General features: G+C 32.3%; 1 protein-coding gene across 2 annotated transcripts in view; it reads right to left on the reverse strand.

The window, feature by feature from the left end:
* The window catches only part of RB1 (RB transcriptional corepressor 1), a 151,575-nt gene that overhangs the window by 83,680 nt on the left and 48,549 nt on the right, over positions 1-19,346 (reverse strand). The window contains exons 8-15 of one of the 2 annotated variants that reach the window (XM_081815431.1): positions 17,802-17,944; positions 15,582-15,659; positions 12,698-12,807; positions 11,684-11,761; positions 7,955-8,042; positions 1,493-1,609; positions 198-254; positions 81-112 (exon numbers count right to left, since the gene is read on the reverse strand). In XM_081815431.1, coding sequence (XP_081671557.1) covers positions 81-112; positions 198-254; positions 1,493-1,609; positions 7,955-8,042; positions 11,684-11,761; positions 12,698-12,807; positions 15,582-15,659; positions 17,802-17,944 — 703 coding nt within the window. The remainder of the gene's footprint in view (positions 1-80; positions 113-197; positions 255-1,492; positions 1,610-7,954; positions 8,043-11,683; positions 11,762-12,697; positions 12,808-15,581; positions 15,660-17,801; positions 17,945-19,346) is intronic. The other variant, XM_081815432.1, reaches the window with a different exon arrangement.

Here is a 19,346-nt window from a genome sequence, read left to right on the forward strand (position 1 = left end):
AAGGAAAAGAAAAGAATGATTTTGAAACATTTACTTTTATAAAAAAGAAGGAATTGTTTTACTAAAACTAAAGAATTTACCTAAAATTTTGAATGGATAATCGTTCTTCTTCCTAAAACAGATAAAAAAATGTTTAGCTGATGCCTTTTTTGTGTCAGCATTGAATTTTTTTTCCTATTATGTTCTTTTTAACTTACTGATTTAAGCATGGATTCCATTACTCGGTAATACAATCGGACTCCAAGTTTGTATCGCTACAAAGAAAAAAAAATTAGATTCCACTACTTTAGAAAATCACAATTATTAATTTTTAAGGAGGTTTCTCTTAAAAACATATTTCTGATAATTTTTAGGAATATGAATACCAAGAGATCACAAAAGCTAGCTTGTCTAAAACTCAAGACTTCCATATAAAATGATGGTTAATATTCCCAATAAATTATCAAGAGGGAAGGTCCAGTACTTGGTTTTCCTTTTCCTTCATTCCACTCCAGTCTACAACATTCAAGACACACACACACACACACAGAGGATATGTTATACACCTGGTACTTACTAACCATTTTACATACTAACGTAATACTTCTTGCAGCCTAGGAAATATTTTCAAGATAACTCTCCAGAATAGAGAATAGTCTGTCCATAAAACTGGCAAAGGCAAAAATTGAACCCAACTGATCTTATCAGCAAAAAGTTTTAACCAAATAAATAATTCCCATTAGTTCAAAGAATAACCAAATTTTAGATAGGCACACACAAACCATATTCCTTCATTCAAATTATAAGCATAAATTTCATATACAACCAAAAAGACTTCTAAATACTATTATTTAAAACATGGTTAGCACCAAAATATAACCTCACTACACTGAAATAAATGTATATAGTAGATAACAGTTTTCAAACATATTTTTATATGTTATCTCACTAATTCCACACAACAAAGCAGAACAAATATAGAAACTTGAATCTCAGAGAAGTTAAATGACAGCTCATAAATGATAGAACCAAATATAAACCCAGGGTTCTGATTCAGAGCCCATACTTTTACCCAATGTATAGGTTTTAGATTTTCTGAAATAATAATAGTAATAGCAAAATTAATATCACTCAATAATATCACCAATAAATAGCATGTATATGATCCCATTTATCTAAGTATATGCATTCATGAATATTCATATATACAGAAGCCAAAGAATATATACAAAAAATTTAATAGCATCAAAGATTTTAATTTTATTGTACTTATATTTTTTAAATGTCTACATTTTTTCTAAAACTTTCTATACATGTTTACTTTTGGTTTCTGTAATGGTGTAAGGGGCATTTTCTTATAAAGTTTTTCATAAACAGCAGCATACACAGGCAGCTGAGATACAGAATCTACTAATATAGGACCAATACTATCATAATACCTTTAAAATTTGGAAAGATATTTCATTTGAGGTTATTTACCATATAGTGACACTAATCAAAATAAACTCGTTACCTGTGATCCAATTTCCATACATCCCTGTCCTACAGCCTTAGCAAATTTCTCTTTAAAGATGTATCCAACATCCTTCACTCTTTTCAGGATACTTTCCTTTGGATTCACTGTGCAGTTCTTTAAAGAGGAAAAATATAAATCAATGTTGAGGATATTGTTTAATCAGAATTAACATTTTCTGCCCTATAAGATATAACTTTTCACTTTCAATTATTTATACCATGGAAACACCTCCACAAAAACTAGGTAAACACGACTACTGAAAATAAAAAGAACATAAAGAATTCCATTTTAGGATGTTAGTGACCAAAAAATACTAAAGTACAAATAAAAAACCCTATTATCTGAATTTTCTGCTGCTAAGTTAAAGAACAGATCTGTTAGCCTTTCCACCCACCAAAAAAAGTCTCATAGATATTAGAAACTAATACCATGGAAATGCAAAGGATCATAATTGACTACTATGAACAATTATACACCAACAAACTAGGAAACCTAAAAGAAAAGGATAGATTCTTAGAAACATACAGCCTACCAAATCTGAACCATGAAGAGACAGAAAATATGAACAGATTGATTACTAGTAAGGAGAGTGAATCAATAATCAAAAACGTCCCAAGAAACAAAAGTCAGACAGCTTCACTGATAAATTTTACCAAACATTCAAAAAAGAATAATAAAACTTCTCAAAGTCCTCCAAAAAATAGAGGAGGAGGGAACACTTTCAAACACACAAGGCTAGCATTACCCTGAAATCAAAACCAGACCAGGACATCACAAGAAAAGAAAATTATAAGCCAATAACCCTAATGAATGTAAATGCAAAAATCCTCAACAAACTATTAGCAAACCAAATTCAACAATGCATTAAAGAATCATATACCACAATCAGGTGAGATTTATTCCAGAGATGCCAGGATGGTTCAACACTCACAAATCAATGTGATACATTAACAAAATGAAGGATAAAAATCCTATGATCATCTCAATATGATCATCTCAATAGATGCAGAAAACACTTGACAAAATTCAACATCCATTTATGATAAAAACTCTCCAACAAAGCGGGTATAGAGGGAATATACTTCAACATAATAAAGGCCATATATGATAAGCCCACAGCTAATATCATAGTCAACAGTGAAAAGCTGACAGATTGTCCTGTTAGATCAGAAACAAGACAAAGATGCCCATTCTCCCCTTATTCAACATAGTATTGAAAGTCCTAGCCAGAGCAATCTGGCAAGAAAATGAAGAGGCATCCAAATTGGAAAGGAAGAAATAAAACTGTGTCTATTGACACAGGACATATTATATATAAAAAACCCTAAAGACTCCATCAAAAAATTGTTAGAATAAACTAGTTCAGTAAAGTTGCAGGATACAAAATCAATATACAGAAATCAGGTTTGTTTCTATGCACTAATAATGAACTAACAAGAGAAATTAAGAATACAATCCCAGGTGGCGCCTGGGTGGCTCAGTCATTAGGCATCTGCCTTCAGCTCAGGTCATGATCTCAGGGTCCTGGGGTCGAGCCCCGCATCGGGCTCCCTGCTCCACGGGAAGCCTGCTTCTCCCTCTGCTGCTCCCCCTGCTTGTGTTCCCTCTCTCCCTGCCTTTCTCTCTGTCAAATAAATAAATAAAATCTTAAAAAAAAAAATACAATCCCATTTACAATTGCACCTAAAAGAATAAAATACCTAGGAATAAATTTAAGTAAGGAGGTGAAAAACCTGTACATGGAAAATTATAAGGCACTGATGAAAGAAACTGAAGAAGATAGAAATAAATGCAAAGATATCCCATGCTCATAGATTGGAAGGATTAATATTGTTAAAAATGTCCATACTACCCAAAGCAATCTATAGATTCAATGTAATCCCTATCAAAATTCCAATGGCTTTTACACAGAAATAAAACAAACAATCCAAAAATTTGTATGCAACAAAAGATTCCAAATAGCTAAAGCAATCTTGAGAGAGAACAAAGCTAGAGGCATCATATTACCTGATTTCAAACTATATTACAAAGCTACGGTAATCAAAACAGTATGGTATTGGCACAAAACAGACACACAGATTGGTGGGATAGAATAGAGAGCCCAAAAAAAAACTCAAGAATACAGTCAATTGATTTGTGACAGAGGAGGCAAGAATATACAATGGGAAAAGGACAGTCTCTTCAATAAACAGTGCTGGGGAAACTGGACAGCCACATGAAAAAGAATGAAATGACCATATCTTACATAATATACAAAAATGAACTCAATGTGAAAACACAGGAGATAAGCTCCTTGACATTGGTCTTCAAGATCTGATTTTCTGAATCTAACACCAAAAGTAAAAGCAACAAAAGCAAAAATAAACAATTGGGACTATATCAAAATAAAAAAATTCTGCACAGGGAAGAAAACCACCAATAAAACAAAAAGGAACTAACAAAATGTTGTATGTCAATTATACTCCAAAAAAAAAACCTAAAAATGAAACAATTATAACACCACCACTACTAAGCCTACTGAATGAAAGAAGATATTTGCAAATCATATATTCAATAAGGGGTTAATATTCAAAATACATAAAGAACTCACACAACTCAAAAAATAACCTGATTTTTTAAAAAAGGCAGAGACAGCACCTGGGTGGCTCAGTTGGTTAAAAAAAGGCAGAGGACCTGAATAGACATTCTTCCAAAGAAGACATACAGATGGTCAACCAACACATTAAAAGATGTTCAAAATCACTAATCATCAGGGAAATGGAAATCACAATGAAATACCACCTTAGAACTGTCAGAAATGGCTAGAATTATAAAGACAAGAAATAAACGAGTGTTGACAAGGATATGGAGAAAAGGGAGGCTCATGCACTGTTGGTGGGGATTGTAAATTGGTACAGTCACTATGAAAAACAGTACAGAAGTTCCTCAGAAAATTAAAAACAGTACTATATGATCCAGCAATTCCACTTCTGGGTATTTATCTGAAGGAAACAAAAACACTAACTCAAAAAGATATCTATACCCCATTCTCAGTGCAGCATTATTTACAATAGCCAAGACATGGAAACAGCCTAAGTGTCCATTGATGGATGAATGGATAATGCACACACGTGTGTGTGTGTGTGTGTGTATAAAATAGAAGGTTATTCATCCACAAAAAAGAATGAAATCTTGCCATTTGTGACATGTATGGACTGTCAGGGCATTACGCCAAGTGAAATAAATCAGACAGAGAAAACCAAATACCATAAGATCATACTTATATGTGGACTCTGGAAGAAAAAAAAAAAAACCAGCCACAAATACCAAGCACATAGATACAGAAAACAGACTTATATTGCCAGAGCAGGGGATAGGGGTGGGCAAAATGGGTGAAGGCTGTAAAGAGTTACAAACTTACAGTTATAAAATAAGTAAGTCATGAAGATGTAATATACAGCATGATGACTGTAACTAATAATACTGTATTATATATTTGAAAGTTGCTAACAGAGTAAATCTTAAAAGTCCTCATCATAAGAAATCGGAGGGGTAGACGAACCATGAGAGACGATGGACTCTGAAAAACAAACTGAGGGTTCTAGAGGGGAGGGGGGTGGGAGGATGGGTTAGCCTAGGGATGGGTATTGAGGAGGGCACGTTCTGCATGGAGCACTGGGTGTTATGCACAAACAATGAATCATGGAACACTACATCTAAAACTAATGATGTAATGTATGGGGATTAACATAACAATAAAAAATTAAAAAAAAAATTTCTAATTTCTAATGTATGATGATGTGTTAACCAGACTTACTATGGTGATTATTTTGCAGTATATACAAATATCAAGTCATTATGTTGTATAACTGAAACTAACAAAATATTGTATGTCAATTATACTCCAACAAAAAAAAACTAAAAATGAAACAATTATAACAACACCACTATTAAAATAAAGAATCTCTTATATTCTCATAAATTATCTTCAATTAAGAGTTATATTGGGATGTACATTACCCTAAAAATACAAATAATAAAAAAATACAAATAAAAATAATAAATAATAATAATAAAACTAAGATTGGAGATTGGTAGCATTTCCTAATTTAAAACTGTGCTTTCAAAGAGTTAAGAATTATTTTATCATTTAGATACCTTTTCAGAAACACATGATTAAGAAATGGTTACAAAAGAAGTTTCAATACATGTATCATATGGGGTGGGACTATATTTAATAATTAAAATACATCACAAGATGATTACTAAAATGCATATTATGATATATTAAAATACTCTGTAACTGATATTGTAATCTATTAAAAATCAAAAAACTGATTCCGTTCAGCTACAACCAAAGATTGACTTTATTTTTATAATCTTTATAGATCAAATACATTCAAAATACTATAAACTTCCCAAAACTAAGATTAAGTATAATTTTCTTTGAAATGTGAACACTGTCATTCAAAAATTTCACATCCTATAAAATCAATAATTCTGTCTTCCTAGAAGAAAACAGCACAGATATCACAGAAACAGTAACAAAGAAGCACCTCCTGTCATAAAGTCATTGTTACCAAAACATCCATTTAAATGTCTACAGCTTCTAAGATTTTACTTACAGAAGAAAAGATGGCATTAATTTTAGAAATAAAGAAACCTGAACAAAAAAGTAAACTCAAAGAAAAACTTACTGATCTTCCAGACATGCCCACTCTCTAGATAAAGCAATTTGCAGTCTATGTAAAACTGTAGTTAAGCTTCATTTAATGTTAAACTTCACATTGAGCTCTAGAGAATGCCTTTGAGGCAGAATTTTTTGCCAAACTAAAGTAGTTCAAAATAAAAAAAAGAGCTCCTATATACTCAAAATGTTGTAGGAAATAATCAAAATTATATTTGAGAAGAGAGATTATGGGGGCAGTGTTGGCGGGGGAGAGAAAGAGAGGAAAACAAACTATAAGAGACTTTTAGAGTATTAAAGAGGGCACTTGTTGTGATGAGCACTGGGTGTTGTATGTAAGTGATGAACCACTGCATTCTACTCCTGAAACCAATATTACACTATATGTTAACTAACTAGAATTTAAATTAAAACTTGAAATTAAAAAAAAAGAGACAGAGAGAAGAGAGAAATTATCATTCTTACAACTTCTATCATTATCCCTTCTAAAAGTGCTAAGTAACTGAGTAGCCATGTTTGAGAAATAATGTTGTGCTACAGATAATCCATAAATAAAAGTAACTTCATGCAATTTGGACAAACAAAATCAGTTCTGAGCCAAAACAATTATGAATATGATGACAGAAGTTACTTTGCTAATTCCTGGGAGGCATATAAGCAAGAAGATGAGAACAGAATATGACAAAGCCACAGGGAGGTTATGATATTAAATAAAATGTTAACTACACAAAATACAGAGTTACTGGAATAAGCCAAATTTTAATAATTCTCCTGGTCTTATCCATGGATGAGCATTTCAGTGAGTCCTGACCCTCATTTGAATTTAAATAAGGAGTGAAGAAACAAGCAAGTAACACAGATGCTAGTTTTCACGATCTCCTTCTCGCTCCCTTGTTCGTATAGCAGTGAGTGGCCCTTCAGATGTCAAACTCGGGTCTACAGGAGTTGTAAAATGCACACAAGTCCAGGGAAGAAATGTAAATAAAAATGGGCTAAATATAGGATAAAAAAGACTGTAGAGATATGACAAATGTTAAATCCTAATATCACATTCAAAGAAAAGATCGAAAAAGCAGACAGAAAAGATATATAACAAAGCAATGGTTAGATTCACAGATTTTTTTTTTTTTTAAGACTTTATTTATTTATTTGAGAGAGAGAGAGAGCACAAGAGGGGTAGGGTCAGAGGGAGAAGCAGATTCCCTGCTGAGCAGGGAGCCCGATGAGAGACTCGATCCTGAGACTCCAGGATCATGACCTGAGCCGAAGGCAGTCGCTTAACCAACTGAGCCACCCAGGAGTCCAGATTCACAGATTTCTTAAATAGCAACAAGGAGAACCAGGAATAGTAAAGCATTATCTACAAATATCTAAGAGAAAGTAAACATCAATCTAGAACTGAAGATTCAGCTAAACTATCTTACAAAAAGTAAGAGTAAAGATACTTTAAGACAAAAACCTTGTAAGTTCACCCCAAACTAACCCTCACTAAAGGAATTATTAAAGTATGTATCTGAAGAAGAAAGAAAATGAAATCAGAAATGAGGTCTAAGTTGCAAGAAAGAATGATGAGCAAGGCAAAAAGCAAACATGCAAAAAATCTAAAAATAACACACCAAAATAATACAATACTACCAAGATCTAATTTGGAGGGTTCAAAAAAGCAAGAAGTAAGGTAACACACAAGAACATGTGGGTTGGGAGATACTTAAAAAAATTCTCAGTATTTTAACTTTTAATTTCAAATTTCTTTTTTAAGATAACACAAACATAAGATTTTATTTATGGCTTACATTAAAATAGGAAATCAGATTTTCTGATGGTTGATCACTTGCTGAATTTAAGATCATCATTAATTGTTGGATAGTATTCATAACAGTCCTAGAGAGAAAAAAAAAAGGAAGAAATATTAAGCAATGAAGGAAAATAAACAAAATGCACCTATTTCACAAGTTAAATGAATCTTTCAAACTCACTATATCCTGTTTATCTTTAAGAAGTTCTCTGAAATAAGATTTTACAAAACCCTTAGTATACTGTTGCTTACAAGGAATTACATTTTTTTCTGTCATTTTTTTTAAATTAACATACAGCGTATTATTGGTTTCAGAAGTACAGGTCTGTGATTCATCAGTCTTATATAATACGCAGTGTTCATTGCATCACATTCCCTCCTTAATGTCCATCACCCCTTAATGTCCATTACCCCATCCTCCTACCCACCTCCCCTCCAGCAACCCTCAGTTTGTTTCCTACGATGAAGAGTCTTATGGTTTGTCTCCCTCTCTGGTTTCGGCTTGTTTTATTTTTTCCTCTCTTCCCCTATAATCCTCTGTTTTGTTTCTTAAATTTCACATATCAGTGAGATCCTATGATAATTGTCTTTCTCTGATTGACTTATTTTGCTTAGAATACCCTCTAGTTCCATCCACATAGTTGCAAAAGGGAATTACATTTTATTTAAACCTTTAAGAAAGAACATATTCATAATCACTAAGTTTATAATTGAAGAACCGATATATTTATTTACTAAAACTGCATTTCAATAAAACATTAATTGGCCAAATTAATGATATTTTAAGAAGAAAACATATAAACTGGTATCAAAATGACAATTTTTAAAGAAAACATTATTACAATCAAATATTAAAGTTTTTCAAATAAAAATGGTAGGATATATTGTAATTCAAATGAAGAAGCATGTGACTTTCCGTTATAGAAGTCTTCAGATGAAAGCATACATAATTTTAGAAGTCTACACTGTTAAAGCATAAAATTGGGTCAGTCCCTTAAGATTTCTTTAATTCTATAATTGTGTGTGTGTGTGTTGTATAGTAAATACTAATGTTCCAACTTTGGAGTAGCAGTACATTGCTATTGTAGGTACTGTTTATTGATACAAAGAACTATAGAATGTTTATGGCTGAAAGATTCCTTAAATATTATTTAGCAAACATGTTCAGTGAGCATTTTCTTTTTCATTTTTGTAACCTCAGGAAGAATTAGAACCGATGTCATTTGCTCAGTTTGGAAAAAGAACTTGTCTTTAAGTCTTTTAATCTCTTTTGGTGAAAGTTTCCATTTAGGAAAAAAGATGACAAACATCCCTGATTTTTTTTTATCTTCCTTATTATTACACCAAACTATTATACCTCTCTCAACTGATATTTATACTTCCTCACCTTTCAAATATTATTGCTTCTAAAACTTGTACATCTTCTAATCCACTTAAGCCCACTATGCCTAAAGCCACAAATAACTAGCGGCTAATACCAAAAGATCTTTCTCAATTGTTCCGATACTTGATTTCCTTGAAGTACGTGACACTCAAACACCTGCTTTTTCCTGAAATTCCCTCCATCCCCTGGCTTTTTTGGCTTCATTCTCTGGGCAGCCTTCTCGTTCTTTTTAACTTCTATCTAGTATTTAAATGCTAGCATTCTGGGTGTTATATGCAACTAATGAATCACTGAACACTACCTCAAAAACTAATGATGTACTATATGTTGGCTAATTGAACTAAGTAAATAAATAAATAAATGCTAGCATTCTTTAGGGCTCAGACCTTAGCCAGCCATTCTTGCTATTATACCTTTACTTCAGGCAAGCTCATCTATTTTTATGGTATTAACTTCCCCAGATGATTCTCAAATCTGTAAGATCCTTATATCCCACTACTTACTACTTCTTCATGTCCCATAAATGCCTCATGAGTAATATTCTAAGTATGAATTCATCAAATATTTATCAAACCTGTTCTTGTTCCTTCATTCCAACTGCCTACTCTTGGTGCAGATCCTCAGCATTTCTCAACTGAATTACTGCAATAGAGCAGTCCAGGGATTTTGACTCACTATGTGTATGGTAGTAGGGTCTAGGCATCTGTAGTTTGGGAAAAAACCTCCTCAGGTTACTCTAATTTCCACCCTTGGTTAAGAACCACTATGACAGATTTACAGGTCTAATTCTCACCATGTCCTCCTTAGTCCATCCCCTCAAAAACTCCTACCACATAAACTTTCAAAATCAACTCTAATTTTATCCTTACCCCTATTTAACACCCATATATAGCCCAAATCATGCACAAGCTAAAGTCCAAACTTATGGGTATGGCATATTAGGCCCTTCAGGATCTAGTATCCCTCCTCTCCTGCCATTTCATCTTCCCATTTAGTGAGTCAATAGAGAGCTGCTAATAGTTCCCCAGACACAGCATGTTGTGTTTTCTACTCCCATGCCCTTGCACATGCTATTCCTACTCCCTAAAATGTGTTCTCCTGTGTCACAGACTTGCATGTTTCAAAATTCAGTTCAATAAAGTCCCTTTATTAAATCCTTTCTGTGCCATCTCATTAGTTTGTCAAAAGTTTATTACTATACTTTACACTTATACAGAAATGTATCTTTATATGTCTGCATAGTCATTTGAAAAATATTACTGATTTCCCACTATGTACCAAATATTACCCTAGGTCCTAATTACTAAATGGTGAACAAAAAAGCCATGGTCCACATGGTATCAAACTTAAAGGCTATTACGGGTATTGGCAAAAACAAGGAAACATACAAATTAATTTTTAATTACAAATTGTGATATACACTATGAAGAAATAGAACAGGATACTATGAGAAAGAATAAAGGAAATTACTTCAGAGAGAAATCTTTTAAAAAGTAATATTTGTGCTGAACCTGAAGGAAGAGTAGCTGTTGGTAATTCAGAAGCAAAAAAAAAAGAAGGAAGAGTTTCAAGAAGAGGGAAAAGCAAGTGTGAAAGTCCTCAAGTACAAAAGAAGAGCCTCAAGCATTCAGGAAACTGGCTAGTACATAATGAGCAGGAAAACAAGATGAGGTTAGAAAGGCAACAGAAGCTGGATCATGTAAGGTTTTGTAGGAACTGTGAAGGAATGTATATTTCAAATGCAACAGGAAGCAGTCAAAAGGTTGGACAGCAGGGTGAACATGATCTGACTTACATTTCTAGAATATTATTGTGGGGTTCTCTGGAGAAAACAGCTGGTGGTGGGGATAGAGGAACAGTGAGGAGAGTAAACGCAGCAAGATCAGTTAGTAGGCTACTGCAAAAAATCCAAAATAAAGAGGAGGAGATCCTGGACAAAGGTGGTGAGAGTCCAAATGGAGGACAGGAGATGGACTAGAGATATTTTAAAGGTAGATTCAATAAGACTTAATAGCAGGTTAGATGTGGGAAGTGAGGAAAAGGACAGAAAAATGGTTTCAGTCCTTCTAAGTTGTATGCAGAGCAAAGGGTGATGATATATTTTCTTCCTTTTTTATTTACTGAGATGAAACACATTCCCATTCTAGGTTCTACTCCTTAAGGACAGACAGAACTAGGTTTAATAATCACGTCCTCAGCAACTAGTAAAATACTTGGCAGGCAAAGAGCACTCAATATATATTTGTTGCATGTATACATAAATATGTAACAGACCAGATGAACAAACTCATAAGGCACTGAATAAATAATTATAATGAAAATCAAAAGTAAGAAAATTCATACCTAACTGGAGTCTGTGGAAGAATCACATTCATCTCTTCATCAGAGTTACTTTTTCGGGGTGTTCTCTGCATTTCAAAACTAAATAATGATAAGCAAAGTCATTCAGATTGAAAATGCACAATTTGTGTTTTATGAGTCAAAAGAGCAGTATATTACTTGTTGCCTTCATACCATCATACAAAATGGTAAGTCAATAACAGAAGTGATAGGAAACAGATGATCCAAAAGCTGCTTAAATAAATAAAATTTTATGTTCTTCACCATTGTTTTTCAGTTGGGTTTCTTCTACTAAGTTTATGAAAAACAGGTGCACCAATCATTAACAATTTTTTAAAAGTGAAAGTTAGATGCTATCTCTAGATGTTAAATGGTATTATGAACCGAGCTGTTCAGTGTTTAAAAATATCAAAGCTCAAGTTTTTCAATCATTATGCCTTCCAAAAACTTTACTTTGACTTAAATAAAATTTGAAACATTTTATTTGCATTTAACCTATAAGTTATATATATTTTCAGCTAAATATTAAAAGATATCATGCTAAAGACATAAAATAAACATACTTACAATCATTCAAATTTTTTGCAATTACTCTCAATCTACTTTAGAATTCTACATGATAATTCAAGAGAATATACTTTTGTATTAACATTTAAAAAAAAAAAAAGAACCAAGCAAGTAATAGCAGATGAAAGGGTAGGAAAAAGAGAGACCACTACTTAAGTAAACTAATTACTTCAACAATTTTCTTTTAGTGCACGTTTTAAAATTAAATTCAGCTTAATAAAAAAAAAATAGTTGCTAGAGATGACAATTCACATTAAATCTCTATTTGTATATTATATGCTTAGAATACTATTTACCTTATTATTAGCTTTATAGAAAGGCACTTGAAGTGACATTATAAATGATATTTAAAGATCATGAAGTTAAATAAAAACCTATTTAATCTATCTATATTAAAATCAATCTATAGCAAAAGCATCTCAACAAATAAAATTAGACCATGTACAATACCTGTCTACAGGATCAGCCTGAAGAGTTTTATCATGATCTAGAAATAATCTTGCATCAAGATCTTTGTTTTTAAGGTAAATCTCTTCATATTGTTTAGAGAGACTTTCCACCTCAAAAGAAAAAAAAATTCTGATGATTATCCTTTTCATATCATTACATCTCTCAGTTCACAGAAGTACAGATTTAAAGACTCTTTGTACATACACTTCATTTTCTAATATACAGAGTTCACATGCAATAAAAATAAAGCATATCTAAAAGTGAAAAATTCCTATTTTTAACTCTAATTTTAAACTGCTTTTATGCATGCATCCCGTTCATTAGAATTTTATGTAGACAATGATCACCAATAACACAAAACAGTAGGTATTATTATATAATTGCCAAGATCCTCCAAACATCCCCTACATCCCCACTTCTAATCTTCCACTATGCTTATCAATATAAAAATATTTTTCAAACATAACAAATCCTCTTGATTATATATTCTCCCTACCTTTTCTAAATTGTTTGATGTACTCTAACTCCCTTTAGTTAAGTGTCTTGGACAAGAGTATTAGCTCAATTTAATTAGCCCAATTAACACATTTGCACAATGTATTCCTAATCTCAGATACTTCTTCATTTGCTAGAATCTGTAATTCTTTTACAAGTTCTGATTCATAATTTTCTAATCATAATTTAAAAACCATGCCCAACAGACAACTACCTGGCATGACTTCTGCTATGACTTTAAAGTCTGAGGGTTTCTAACCTGAGAGAACTAAAATCACATTTCAAAAGGAGTGGCAGGAAGAAATCCAGTTAAATGTAAATTTTTTGTCTAAGTTTTTTAGGTAAAACAGTCATTCACATTGGGCGCCTGGGTGGCTCAGATGGTTAAGCGTCTGCCTTCGGCTCAGGTCATGATCCCAGGGTCCTGGGATCGAGTCCCACATCAGGCTCCCTGCTCCTTGGGAGCCTGCTTCTCCCTCTGCCTCTCTCTCTCTCTCTCTGTCTCTCATGAATAAATAAATAAAATCTTTTTAAAAAAAAAAAACAGTCATTCACATTGATTAAGTTTAATCATTGTTCCTGCCCGATCTTAGTGAGGCACTAATTATCAATCATTTATTTTATTAATTTACCAATTCATAAAAGGTATGAAATTTTTGAAGTAAACATTTTTCACCTGAAAAAGTTACAACATAACCATTAAACTAAAAAAACTTAATCTTTGTCACAATATATTAACACTAGAATGAAAGTGTTAACTGACATTAGTGCTATATGAAAAATGCTGGGGTAAATGTAAGGTTTATCTTAAGATTTCTATTAAAACCAAATAACATAACATAATAAAATAAAATTAAATTAAAAAAAAACCAAAATCCTTTCTAAAGGAAGAAAAATTACAATGAGTGTCCAAGATTCTTTAGAGTTGTGAACAGCCTATTTTTTGGTACATCAGTTAATAAGAAAACTCGGTAATACAATATTTGGCCCCTTTTCTTGCCTCTCTAGTCTATCTTACCAGTCTTCTGTCCTGCATCCCCATCCTAATGAATTAGTTGGAGTTCACTGAACAGACCACACCATCACATATCACTGTCCCTTTGAATCTGTCATTTCTAACACTGGAAATGCCATTTCTCAAAGCTTACTCAGCTCAGAAATCACACCTCTACACAGTTTTCCACAAAACCAATCTGCCCCACTTTGGATTAGGTGGCCCCCCTCTGAGATACCACAGCAACTTGTGCATACTTCTACCAGACACCTGCAGATTCCTGTAGTGTTCTCTTTCTTTGTTTTTCTCCCACTAACACCTTAATGACAGTGACTGTCAGTTAAATCTCTTATGGATAATATCTAGTGCAACGCGTGGAATATATTAAGCACTCAATAAATAACTGTTGGATGAGTAAGTTTATTAATTCAAGGACTAGTCACCAATTTGGGTCACAGAATCAGCAAACTAGCTATCTGATTTCATGTCTTTTGGTCTTGGTAACTAATGCCAGGTACTTCTAAAACATTGCTTTATCCCTGAGTACTTGTTCTTCATTTATCTAAGCATCCTTTTCTCCACATATTTCATCTTCCCACATAAAGTTCTCAGTTGTTCTGTTCTCATTGAAGAGCAAGACATTTGAGGCAAGATGTGAAAAGAAACAGATAGATGGATGGCACACCACTAAGGTAAAACATTTCTGCAATATAATCATAGCTGTTTCAACTGAATTTATTTTAAATGAGGTAGTTTAAAATATTCAAAAGAGATGCTCCACAATACAGTAATGCCAATCATGTTGATGGCATCAATCCATGGATCCTATGCTTAAGGATGCATAGCAAATGAGAATCAAATTTGATTGTGCATATTTAGTTATATTTAAATATAATGGTATTCAGAAATTCAAAAGCCTACACTTTGATTTTTGAAAAATTTTAGTACAAATCAATTTTTAGTGCAAATTACAAATGCTGCTTATTTATACATCTGAATATATATTCAAAAGGTTTTTCTGTTACTTATATAAAGTTGGTTCACCAAAATGCTCCTTAGATTTCTTTCCTTGGGCAAAAAATATTTAAGAAAAAGTAATTTTAAGAAACTAGACAGCTACTCCTCCCTCCCAAAAGTCCCAAAATACATTAACTTTTTTTTTTTTTTTAAAGATTTTATTTATTTGACAGAGAGAGACACAGCGAGAGAGGGAACACAAGCAGGGGGAATGGGAGAGGGAGAAGCAGGCTTCCCGCAGATCAGGGAGCCCGATGCGGGGCTAGATCCCAGGACCCCAGGATCATGACCTGAGCCGAAGGCAGACGCTTAACGACTGAGCCACCCAGGCGCCCCAATACATTAACTTTTTATTAATTAAGTTTTCTTTCAGATTACCTCTGGAAGTCCATTAGAAGCTACAATTCCAAGAGAATTCATAAAAGGTATGAAATTTTTGAAATAAACATTTTTCACCTGAAAGAGATAAAGTTACAACATAGCCATTAAACTAAAAAAACTTAACCTTGTCACAATATATTAACACTAGAATGAAAGTGTTAACTGACATTTTGATCAATGACTTACATTCAACCTAGTGATACTTATTTATAATTATTCAATTATTTACTTTTTAATTTATGTGAGGCAGATTTTAAGTCTTAGAATGGAAGTGTAGTAGAGAACTATTAACGAAATAGGATTTATAAGAAGAAAACTCATTGAAACCAACTTCAATATTCTACATTTAACAGATGATGAAAAGATGGCTCAAAAAAATTAAGCAACTTGACCAAAGTTACACAGCTAGGAAGTGGAGGAAGGGGCAGCGCTGGAATTAAAACCCAAGCTATCATTACAGTCAAGACTCTTCTCTATACTGTTTCTGATTTCTCCCTACAGCATATTTTTAGGCCACTTCACACTCACCATCTGATAGCTAGCTAAGGAAATATCAAGTCAATTATTTTAGCAAAAATTCAGGAGAATAGCCTGTTTTTACAAGAAAATAATTTCACACACGTAAAGAATGCCCAGTAATTCAATTAAAAATCAAATAACAATATTTTGTAAAATGATGCAGTTTCATACCAAAGCACCTTACATTTATTTAACATGGATAATAAAGACTGTAATCAGGAAACCTGGAGGCATATTCCTGCCTGTTCTACACTTGCAATGTTACAAAATTTTAAACAACTTACTTATTTAACTTTTCCAAATTTGAAGTCTACATTTATTAAGGTGGAAATAATATCAGTTCATATCTTCTTCAAAGTAAGTTGCAAGAATTAGGCTTCTGTAACTTATTAATTTTGTTTTCTAATTAACTCCCATTGAACTGGAGTATTTATAAAGTAGGTAGTTCTAGCTAACCATTTAGTGTTAATTAACCAATAATTATATAGCCGTTAATGTAACCAACCAATAGTTATATAACCAAAAATGCTATATCTAAATAACCAAGTGTCAATTAATGTCAATTACTACCATAGTTTTTAATCAGCTATACTTTAAAAATAATTCCTATAAATATTCTAAATTACAAAAAGAGTTATTTAAAATGAAAAAAAATTTTAATGACTTATTCCTGATTTTAGAAATGAAATCTTATAAGTAGTTCTGAAACCCAGAGAATTAACAACCAGGAATTAGAAAACTGCATTTATATATATTCATTATCTTGAGGGACTTAGCAATAGACTGGATTAAAAAAAATATTTCAACTACATTTGTGAGCTTATTAGCAAAGATTATTTGTGATTCTAGAAAAGTAAAAAAGTAAACCTATATGTATAAGGCTGATACATCTACAACCACAGGTGTATATCTATCTTTTTTTTTTTGAAACTGACAAAAGCCACAGTGCTGACATTAAGATATCCTGATAAATCACTCCAACGCTTCTTAAACTAGATTTTGAGATCATACTCCATTCCCTCCCAGAGCTGACAGAGAAATTTCAAAGATGCAACATTTCACACAGCTATCTGGTGGCAGTGAACTGTGGACAAAGCAACAGCATAGTACACTGAAAGCAGCAACTGGTAGCAGATTTCCCAAAGTCTAGCCCTGTTAGTTTAGCTATCAATCTCTGGAAGTTCATTTACTCATTACGAAAAGGAGGCTGAGTACATTATTCCTAAGACCCCTTCCAATCCCAAAAGTCCACATTCTATGACCAAGATAAACAATCCCAGGGTGTTCATGTGTATTCTCTACCAGCCACTAACATCCGGTGTAATATTTGGAAAGAGCGGATAGGATGAACAGAAATTTAATGCTGATATTATTTATCATTAAACCAAAACACCAGGGTTTTCTTAGGGTATTTTAAAACATTAGGAGTTATCAGTAACCACAGAGGAATCAAAGAACAAATTCATTTGAAAAATACTGCCATAAAGATGTACCTTTTCAGTGATTCCTGAGTAAGGGAGCTGCTCTCTTTAAAATCAAAGTAACTGAACATGAAAAATAAATTTTTTCTAAATATTTTGCTGCAAAAGAATTGGCACTAAGTACAAAAGCAAGCTTGTCATGAAAGAAGTATAGACTGTTAGGAAGAACTTACATCTAAATCTACTTCATTTTAAAGAAATCATGAAGTTAAATTACCTCATCTATATTACATTCATGTTCTTTACAGAGAACTTCAATAATTCTTGTATCATTTTCTAGTTGTTTTGCTATCCGTGCACTCCTGTTCTGACCTCGCCTTGGTGTTCGAGGTGAACCATTAAAAGGTATTACAGCTGTTTCTGTAAAAATGGTAAATTAGATAAGAACAATTGCACATTCCACTGTATAAAATAATGAAGTATTCTAACTTGGGAGATGAGAAATAATTTTAGTAACATGCTGCTTTTATTTATTAGGCTTCATTAAAAGGCTAACAGTTACATCTATTTATTGATTATCTATTTTAAGTTATGTACTGATAACAGTTTTTGCTATTAGGCAAATATGGAGAAGGCAAGGGAAACAGCCAACTTATAAACTAATTCTAAATGTATCCTACTCAGTCTGTAAGGGGAAAAAATGTTTTCTATCTTAAAGAGTCTTAAAAAAACTATTTATGGATTCAACTGCTAGACAAATTATAAAAGTAAATAAATTTTAAAAGTTTAAGCAAATACCATAGTAAATAATGCTTTTTTTAAAAAAAAGTATATAAATATTATGTGATAAAGGGTGATTTAAAAAAAATCTCCTGTATTATTTTGAGCATTCCCAATTCAAACTGAAAATGAATTCAGCTATTAAAGAGATAACAGATGACTAAGTATGAAAAGTATTAATTGCCTCCAGGCCTGACCAACAATTTACAGGAAATTGAGAGAATACAGGAACATGTTAAACTATACAACAGGACGTAATCAGAAAAAATTAAACCACGAGAAACCCCACAGAATAAACCACCTAATTATTTAATAAATAAATTATAAGGAAAAAAAGAGAAAGACAAATGGAGAAGGAAGTTTTTTAAAAGTCTCAAAAGTGTATCAACCAATCATAAGATATAGATCTTATTTAGATTCTGATTTAGTCAACCTGTAAAAAAAAGTTTTAAAATCACTTTTATAAGACAATTAAAAATCTGAACATTTACTAGATATTTGGTGGTATTAGGTTAAGAAACTATTAAGTGATTTTTAGGTGTGACGATGGTAGTCATTATGCTTTTTAAAAAGATACATACTAAAATTTATAAGGATGAAATGGTATGCAAAGATGTGCTTCAAAATAATATAGTTGATGCAACTGGGCAGTAGATGGGGCTATAGATGGACCATAAGTTATATGTTGAAGTAGGTAATTTAAGTACATGGGGCTTATTATACTACTGTCTACTTTTGTATTCACTTGAAATTCTCCATAATAAAAAGTTAATTTGAAGTTTACCTTACTCAGTAAATTTATCACCTCACCCTGGTTTCTCTTTAACATAACACTTAGAAAATTAAAATGTACTTTCAAATAATCCAAAAGAACAATACCTGTCAACTAAAGTAACATCCTACATCAATTTATTAAACTTATAATATTGAAAAAAAGTGAAGAAAAAACATATAATCTTTACAGATTCAGAATTTTTAAAAATATATTTGTTTTCTATTTTTTTCTCCTGTTCCATATGTGGTTTCTGCTACTGACCTTTTT

Source organism: Leptonychotes weddellii, chromosome 3 (assembly GCF_054177405.1).
Source record: "Leptonychotes weddellii isolate Sample4059 chromosome 3, ASM5417740v2, whole genome shotgun sequence".
Lineage (NCBI taxonomy): Eukaryota > Metazoa > Chordata > Mammalia > Carnivora > Phocidae > Leptonychotes > Leptonychotes weddellii.